The sequence below is a fragment of the Sceloporus occidentalis genome, unplaced genomic scaffold, assembly GCF_023333645.1.
Source record: "Sceloporus occidentalis isolate IW3139 unplaced genomic scaffold, rSceOcc1.0.p SCAF_26, whole genome shotgun sequence".
NCBI lineage: Eukaryota > Metazoa > Chordata > Lepidosauria > Squamata > Phrynosomatidae > Sceloporus > Sceloporus occidentalis.
In genome coordinates, this window is record NW_028317006.1 from 988,003 (window position 1) to 998,138 (window position 10,136).

General features: G+C 39.0%; 1 protein-coding gene across 1 annotated transcript; it reads right to left on the minus strand.

Annotated features, from left to right (window-relative positions):
* Positions 1-5,382: 5,382 nt before the first annotated feature.
* On the minus strand, positions 5,383-9,590 carry LOC149299994 (ras-related and estrogen-regulated growth inhibitor-like protein A). The gene is made up of 4 exons (XM_089485782.1): positions 9,443-9,590; positions 8,922-8,975; positions 6,646-6,722; positions 5,383-5,811 (listed from the first exon to the last, which is right to left on the minus strand). The coding sequence occupies exons 1-4, from the start codon at positions 9,588-9,590 to the stop codon at positions 5,383-5,385; spliced, it is 708 nt and encodes a 235-aa protein (XP_089341908.1).
* Positions 9,591-10,136: the final 546 nt, after the last annotated feature.

The window sequence follows — 10,136 nt, forward strand, 5'->3', positions numbered from 1 at the left end:
TTCATTATCTGCAATCAGAAATGATGACATCCACATCAGTTTGACTTTAATTAGATACACGTCTCCCTCCTGACAACAGGAAATCTTTATCGTATACTTCCTGATGTGCCAAAGCTTCCATTAATCACCAAGGGAAAATAAACTTAATGTCATGGATTTCTACAAGGCACAAACACACATAAATTAGAACACCATTTTGGTCATGAATTTATTGACCATAAAGACACGTTTACAATCAGAACTTAGCTAAATCTACTGAAAATTCGATTCATCCATTTTTAAGCAAAAATATTTAATCACACTACAATACTCATGGACCACTCGAGCACTGGTGTCGGGGCCTGTTGGCCCTTACCTGGCATAGTCAGGGGCCCCCTTCATCCTTTCCCTGCTGCACAGCAATTTGCTTGCAGAGGAAGCGGCAAACGGGATCCCTGAGTAGGCCAAAGCCGTGTTCTGAAGTAGGGGCATGTTGCTTGTGGAGTAGCGAGCCGAAGTTGCGGCCTTAAGTTGCCCTTTGCAGCAATGGAGGGGTAGGAATGCTTGGTCTCATAATTACCTTGTCACCAATGGCCTGCAGTCAATCAGGCAGAGAGGTACCATCCAACCTGATGAGGGCCTTAACCTGGAGCAGTGCTAAAAACCCCAGTGTCTACTACCACATTGCTCCAGAGCTTTGGTCCCCGTGTGTCCTTGGATGTCATCTCCAGATCTACCCTCGTTGCTGTGCTACATTGTCTCCTTTGGATTACCTGGTATTTGACCTCTTGCCTTGCCTCTTGGATTGCCATGTTTGTTCTATGCCCTTTACCTCTGCTTGATTTTCTCTTCTTCAATTGATTGCCTTGACAATTTGGACTGTTCCTGATTACGTCTGTTGCACCTTATTTTTGCACCCTTGTGCTTCTGCCTCTACCTAGGGGGTCCTGCTTATCTACTACTGCAGACCACCCGCTACCTGCAGACCTCTTGCCTGGCAAGAGATTGCTCCTCCTGCTCTACACTCCTACTTCAACCCTGACAGCTGGGCTACCTAAGTCTTCTTAAATCACTCCAGAAGAAGGGACAACTTTACCATAGGGCAAAAGGGGCAGAAGCAGTGCTTAATTGTATAAATGAACAAACAAAATATAAGTAAATACAGTGAAACTGTAAATCAGGACGCTTTGTTTTTAAGTTTGAAAAGGCTTATCACTGCAAGTACAGTATGTACTGTTTTATTTAGTGTTACAAAATGACTTACACTTCACCGGAGATTTCCAAAATGATGGTTATAGTGTTGTTTTTACATTTAGTGAATTTTGTGGTTCTTTGATTTAGATTTTATCGTGGTTCACTTTGCATTTTGTTAAATGACAAAATAAACCAAACTAATAATGTCTATTTTTTAAAAGCTTTCTTACTTTAAAGCATTTTGTCGTGCCTAAAGCTTTTGCACAGTACTGTGTATATATATATATATATATATATATGTGTATGTGTGTGTGTGTGTATATATATATATATATTAGTCTTTCCTCATAATTCTTATCCTAAATTCACCATTTTAGAAGACCTCTTCTGAAATTCAATATGCCTAAAACGCACATGAAACAAACATTCATGCGTTAACATGAAACATAATACAAACAAGCAACAGTTATCATGGCAATCTGCCTTGTATATGATACGCGTGTTCTGTTTTAGAATAAACTCAATCAAGTTGCCTATTATTGCGACTTCGTCAATACCATTGCGTGCTTTTTTCTATTTTTGTAGGATTTTAAATGTGCATAAACTCATGTGTTCTGTACAATTGTATTAGAAAGAGAAAGTAGGACTCCAGTCCTGGACTCTGGAGACACTCTGCACGTCCAACGTTTGGTTTCCATCTTGCATTGATTCTTTCGTATAGTGTTTCCCAACTACTGCACCGCGACTACTAATACTTCTAGAATAAAGACAACATCCAGGGGACTGTCAGCTACAAAATCAATGTAGGGTATACCACTGATTTATATATTGTACTTACAGTATATGTATTTACTTTTTATTGCACTTCACCTAGCAAAATATACAGTTGGGTTTTCTATGCTGTAAAGTTAACATGTTTTATTGGCGCCATTAAATAGGAAATCTTAAATGCAAGATTGTCCCCAGTCCTAACCTAGCTCTTACACTATTATAGAGTACGTTACTCGCGTCTTTCTCGTTCCCAATCATCCTGGTTTTAGCTGGACAGTCCTGATTTTCAGGCCCTTAACTTCTGTCCCAGGTAGCTGCCCTACTGTACCGGATCATAGACCAGATGGGAAGATCCTCTGATGTCTCCTGGCTGGCCCAATGAGCTGTAAAATCAATGCAACCCTTGTGTGGCCGCCTTGAGATGCTCCGAAGCTAAGCTCTGCAAGTTGGCTTTTCTCCTTAAGGTGGCTGGCTGGCGATACCCCAACACAGGTGTCCTGATTTGAACATTTGAAAAGTTGGGGGTTTCATTAATACACCTGTTTATTCTTCTTTTGTTCTGGGTGTGGGAACTGCCATATTGCTACCACGTCAGGATTGAGATTGTTTTCCTGCTCTATTATTTGTGGCAATAGCTTTACGGATAATGCGTGGCTGTAAAGAAACTCTACAGGATCATCGTGCAGTCGGCTAAAGCAATCTTCTATGTTTTAAATGCACCTAAGAATTTTAATCTCTTTCAATGGTTATGGTAATTAATAATTAGTGGCAGAGGAAAAAAAACTACTAAATACTCTAAAAAAATAAATAAAAATAAAATAAAAAATAGGAATTAATTTGCAAAAAAAAGGGACACATTTTGCTTACAGACACGGTTAGATTTTACACACACCAGACTTAAAAATCTTGTTGAGACAGAACACGTTTCCCGGCTCTCCTGTGGATAAACATTACTGTCATGGCGGGCATTTGTTGACTTTGCTGAGGTTTTTAGAAGCAGATTTAACTAGTCATTGTCACGAAAACTATGCTCCTGAAAGTAAAGCCCATCTTACTTCCAAACTCCTTTGTTCTCTATTTACAAATTCTGTTGGAACGGTTTGCTGAATTTATATGAAACTGTCAAACGCCTGTTGAATACAGTAGGGCTAATGCATTCTTTTCACGTTTTCGTTCTGCAATAACGACGTTAAGAGCAAACAAAACACCCTGTCTCCACTTGTATGCCTGAATTTAGTTCGTGTGGGATGTGATACACAGATCTCAACATGGACACGAGGTCAAAAGGGAAGTTAAAAACTAAAATATACACTCTGCGGATATGGAAGCGTTTGCCAACTTTCAGAAACACGAATATAAATATTTCCATACCACACTTCTTAGGACTTATTAGCATTTAGGGAACACATATATCTAACACAACATGCATTAAGTTACATGTTGTGTTAATTATTCTTGTTTGGGCAAACATGCACCAAGTTATACCAATTGTTCACAATAATAAAGGTCCCTCTCGAGAGTCCCTTATAATAAAAAGCTGGAAATTGACCCATTTTTTATGTGATGTATAATTAGGTTTATTGCAGCACCACTGCATATGTATGTTTATAGTGCACATATACATACAATTATTATACATATGTCAGTATTTACAAATATACTAGTTTACTGTCTTTTAACATTGTTCACATAAACTGAATGGAAATTGGGCTAGTAACAAATATACAAGCATATATGTACATATCTTACACTGAGAAACACTGATGTACGCATTAGAAAACACACAATGCTGAATATACACACACATATATATATATATATATATATATACACACACACACACATTATATATATTACACACAGGTAAGGATTTTCAGGCACATTCAGGGAGTGAAGAGGGAAAAAAAAGTTTGGGATTATTTTTATATTATGGTATCAGAAATCTTTGGGGGAAAAGTGGCTAAACTAGAATATTAATTAGTTTCCTGCTCTGAATAAATAAATGAGGAATAATAATGCAGAACAGAAAGTTAAAAACTTGCTTGTTTTAATCAATGAACAATATTACATAGGCTTATTTAGTATATTAAACTAAAAATGCAGAATTTGGGGAAACCTTTTTAAGTAAGTCTGCTTGGGATACGCAAGTACAGCAGAAAAAAAATATATAGACTATGTGATAACCAAACTGCATCAAACAGTGTAAAAACCCACGGTTTACAATAAGTCTGTCATACTTTATGACATTGCCTATCAAATGAATAGATGTTTTCATTGTAAGGTTCAGCAAACAACTTTAAAACATGTAAAAAAAAAAAAAAAATAAAGTTTTGGGTTTATAATAAAAATTAGGTATAAACCCACAGATGGCACAAAATATAACGGAGACCTTCCTATCATCTACACAAATGTTTAGTATCAGCAAATGAGGAGATGTTTATTTGTCAAAGATCAATAAGGTCCAAGCTGCAGACACTCCAAAGCTTTAAAAACCAGAAACATTCTGCATTCCACAATGACGTATTCTACAAAACAACAGAACAAGAGTGTTGCAAAACTAAGCGTTACGTGCAATTCTTTACAACAGCGGAACAGAGTCTCATGCGAATGTATCTACCCAGGGAATTATTCACTTAACTTCTATTTTTTTTTTATCCTGTTACGAAAAGGCCGTCATGTGAGAGGGGCTGTGATAGCCCTGCATGATGCATAGTTAAATGTGCTAGGGCGTTGGCCCTTCATAATGCATAACTAAATCAAAGAGATCAAATGTTTAGTTCCAAACCCACTAAACCACTAGGATATAAAAGGGGCTTTCATCTGTCTGTAGTAGCACACAACATCTGCTTAACCAGTTCTGTGCAATTCATGCTGTAAAACTATAAAAATACCATAAAAACAGGCATTTCTGTATCCTCTATGGACAAGGGATGTAAAACAAAAACAAACAAAAAAAAACCCGGGAACTAAATAAGTAATAATTGCTAACGTGGAATCATTCAAGTCTACTGGTCAATGAAGGTATTTTCATTAAGATAAAAAGTTAAAAATAACTTTAATTTAGGTTTTATAAAAAGGACACTGAATCAGTCAACAGCTTACTAACTTTTCTTTAAATATTGCATTTCTACATAGTTTTAAAAATGCATCATAATAAAATAGCCATTGTTGATGTAAAACCCAACAAAGGAAAAAAAAAAAGAATCACTGAAATGACTTTAAAGAGAAAGTTCTAAGCAGAGTATAAATAATTTTATATGTATATTTTGATGCATCCCACATCTACACACACGCATACATACATACACACACACGCGCGCACTACTACACTGTACAGTAGGAAAATCAGTTACATGGGCAAACACAATAAAAGGAACAAGTTCCAGATGTTCTGCTCGTGTGACATGTCAAGATAATGGCTGCCAAATATTTCAAGCATCAGAGAGAGTCTGTTCTTCTCCTGGCGAATACAGCAGACATACTCTTTACAATGCCTCGTATTCCTGTCCCTCTCTTTGTAACCAGCTTTGATTCCTTAATCTTGTCCACCAAACCATGGAAAACCATCAGAACTCCGTGATAAGCTTCAGCTGCGGAAACCTCGTAGAAGTCGCAGTCCATGGATAAAGCCAAAAGCCTTCCTTCTTCACTGGATACAGTTCGCAGGTGATGAAGATCTCGCTTATTGCCCACAATGACAATGGGTAGTTTCTCTGGTCCTAAGCAGTCTTTAGCTGCTTTAATGAGCTGAAGAGTTTGGCAGACGATATTGAAGCTCGCTCGGTCACATATGCTGTAGACAAGGACAAACCCATCGGCCCACTGGATGCGCTTTTCTTCTTCTGCGCAACTCTCATCAGTTGGTTCCTTGGTAAATAAGACAAACGAATAAGTGAGTGGGTGATTTACTCACACCGTTGCAGATATTTGTGTGGTTTAATTTAATGGTCAATTGTCTCTTGTGCCCTGTCCAATTCAAAAGCTAAACATTTTAGAATTGTTTTCAGTTAAGGTCTGATTGGCGGCTTAAGCTCTCAATCAGTGACAAGAATACTCACGTTGATTTCATTGGAAGTACAGCTGAAGCAGCCAATCAATGGCTGCAATTTCTGTGTCGGGTAAGTTTTGGTAGAAAGCATATTAAAGTACTCACTTTAACATACAGCATTCTATAGTAGAGGTGTCAGGGACACTAAACTGTCCCTTTAATAGACCTTTTTCTTCCCAATATATATAATACTAAGACAATTTACATAATCAAGAGAAAAACATAATACAGCCTTGATTTTTTTCAATAGGTTGGTGAACTACAACTCCCACATTCCTCAGCCAGCAGCACCAGAACAGGTTGCTTATTCCTGGTGTACGATCACGCAAAAACATTCTGCGTGCAAAAGTGGTTGGAGAGCTGTTTAATCTATGGGCTCACCCAGTACCACGTTCCATTTCTCTTCAAAGAAAAAATCCAGCATATGGCAGCAATTTCCCTTATCTTTTCATGGGTTTTATGAACACTCAGGTACGGGTGCATACTTCTCATCTATAAGAGTTCTTAGGAGTTGACTCCGCTTTAGTATCATAACACTTTAACTCTCTGGCTGCTAGATTGTAAGCTCACAAGAACAGGGTCCTCTTTACATTTTGTACCAGGTTGTCATTTTTTTTGATTTTCAGTAAATAATAATTTTAAAAGATAATCACCTTTGAATACGGAAAATCCCAAATATTAAACAGTACTTCCTTTCCATCCACAGTGACGTTATGGCTATATATAGACTCTGTAAAAGAAAAAGCATACATTAAATCATGCAATTAAAACCATATCACATCGTACCATTACGCTTTAAATGTCATGGGGGGGTCTATACATTAAAAAGCAATACCGAGGCATCCGCTTCTCTTCTGTATAACAGATCAATTACATCTCATTACTATACGCGTCACTTTCCATTATGACAAAGGATGTTTTCCTCCAGTATATAAGTTAATTACCGCAGATATTACCTTTACTTCAGACGGACTGCTGTGTCTAAAAATAACGTTATTATGACATTATCAGCAAACCCACAGGACAACGGGTACCATTCACTACAAAGTAATGGCTTTAGTGATGCAACCGGGCTGGTAAAAACAAACAAAAAAATACCGTATTTGCTCGATTATAAGACGACCCCTCAAATTTTGGATCTTATTGGGGAAAAAAAGAAAAGGCCTGAATATAAGACGACCCTAATGGGAAAAAAATCAAAACCACTGTTTTTGTGTTTTTTTCTTTTTTCTTTCTCACCTGTCAGTGGGAATAGCAGATCTATATGTCCCATCAACATGTCCCATGCTCCTCAGTCACGCTTAAAGGGGTCTGGGAATCATGGGAAATGTAGTTCACTAGGTTGTGCCCCTAATTGAACCAGCTATGCAAATCATTCCTACCTGACAGTCTATGCTCCTCTTCACAAATTGTGAACAGGAGCACAGACTGTCAGGTAGGACTGATTTGCATAGAATCATAGGCACAAAACGTAAAAAACGAAGCTGGGTCAGGTGAGAACAGCGCGACCCACGTGACCCGCGCATCTGTTATGGTCACAGCTTCCGATTCGGCCGCATCGGAGGATGCTGAAGCCGCGGATTACGGAGGCGGCGGCTGCTGCCGCGGATTACGGAGGCGGAGGCGGCGGCTGCCGCGGATACAGAGTCGGCGGCTCCCGCGAATACAGAAACGGCGACGGCTGCCGCGAATACAGAAGCGGCGGCGGCTGCCGTGAATACAGAAGCGGCAGCGGCGGCGGCAGCTGCCGCGAATACAGAAGCGGCGGCGGTGGCTGCAGCTGATACGGCGGCGGCGGCTGCCGATGGAATTGTGAGGTATCGTGGGGGATGATCTGAGGCCTGATTACAAGACGACCTCGATTATAAGACGAGGTCGGTTTTTCAGAAGTTTTTTTCTGGAAAAAACCTCGTCTTATAATCGAGCAAATACGGTATATAATGATAGAAACTGCATTAAAAAAGGACCGGGATGCGAGCCTCATCTAGGGCAACGTTTCACACATATACTGTAATTAATAACGAGCACCATCACAGAACTGAGAACTTCACCTATAGAATGTGACATCAAATATATAGACATGTTCACAGTATATATCTGTATGCCGCAGGTAAACCCAGATAGAGGGCATCGCATTCACAGAGACAGCCGTGTGCATTTAGATGCGCACAGGCATGCAGCCGCATGCAAAACCTGCCTGCGTGTCCACAAAACGCCTGCTTGGTATATCTAGTTTACGACCCTTAAATAAAGCGAAGATTGCAATCCACGCCTTATATTAAATATTTAAGGGAATTCCTCAAGAAACATTAATGACCTAAAACCGTTCTCCTGGGGAAATCCAAAACTGTCTTTAACACATTTGTGCTTGCGTTTCATATACTGTATGTATGTATGTATGTATGTATATATATATATATATATATATATTATATACACACACACACACACACACTGTCACTGAATACTTATCTTTCAGCAGCTTTTAATATATATCTTTTGGCAGCACTATTACACTTCCAGCTACAACTGATTCACAACTCAATGCGTTCTACAGGCAGAAGAGCAATGATATATTCCCATCCTCATTAAAACTGCTGTCCCACTCTGTGTAACATAGCATGTGAAAAAGATACAGACATTGAGAAGTTGTTGCCATAGAAACTTAAAAAGCATCTTGAAAGTTTCTATTTTTTAATGCCATTAAAAGTTTTATTATGAATAAATAGAATAACAGATTATTAATGCAAGTCATGATTTGTGAAGCAGCACCTTTTACGTCCATAGACTTCCAAGGTGTGGTCTGTTACCGATCGAAAATCAGAGCTGGGGATATAAGAGAGATGCTGCATATCTCAATTTTAATATATTCAGATTAAAAATGAACCATATGCACAATACGTGCACCTTAACCTTAATCTATACTTACCCAGTTCCCCGTATTCCCCAATGAAACGCCGGGTTAAAAACCGAACAGTTAATGCTGTGAATAAAAGTAACGAAATGTTTTCGTTAGACTGTGCAGAGAAGGGTAAGTGGACATTAACAAGTAATGGTAATGTGATTCATTTGTTTCATTACTCCTATGTGCGGCCAAAACCAAAGCAGTTTAATAAATCAGATATAGCAGATATATAGTCATTTGTATGACTTGCCATAACACATATAAACAATGAGTCACTCTGGTTTGTAGGTGGGTTGAATCCATGGCTTTTACTGCAACCACATCATTGTCAGGCTGGCAAATAATGGCAGGGCATGATGGGAGTTGTAGTCCACACCTGCCAGATGATGTCTCAATACAGCAATGTGTCCAGAGTTTTTCTTTTCTTTAAGTATATACATTTTAGAGGTGCTTGGGCTAGTTAAGGCATGACATTTTTTAAGCCACAAATACAATTTGCATAAATAACATAAAATAAACATTTAGTCAAATAGAGTGCTGCTCACCTGATTTCCCTACCCCGTCTGCACCAAGAACTAAGATATTTGCTTCCATTTTGAGTGCAGTGGGTCCAGTCATTTCTGCTGGACTTGCAGGAGGTTGGTGTTCAGGGATGAGGCTGACAGATTTCCGCAGAGGGATTTTAAGTACCATTTGCAGGGTTCAGACCTACAGCGATGCCCTGCAGGAGCAGCTCTCCGCGAGCTCTCTCTCTCTCACTGATACCCAGCACATCTGCTCAGCATAGGCATTCCACTGGAATGTACCATCCTGCAACCGGGATAGGGTCCACCCGATCGCATAGGGAGACGAACGGAAATACGTCTAAACGATAAGTGAAAGGTATTACTAATAAGCGGGGTCTAAGTAATAAAGGAATACCAACTGGAAAATATGTGATTAAAAAACGTTATATATTTGTACTGTGAATTGGTACAGTCCACAACTCTATTGACTGTCCGGCTGTGGAACCAACGTAAAAGCGGATTAAGTGCTGCACAGGGTTCGTCATTTTGGAGGAAAGTACGTCTCATCTACACTGAGATGACAATAAATGTGTACAGTTATTTTTGTATGAATTTGTACTATTGTATCAAAACTGTTTCAGCAGCCAGGTTTAAAACATATATACATCAATATGATGACTTGGGATATATGGGACAGGGGTCCCTTTTTGCTACATCACCCATTCCTGGGAGG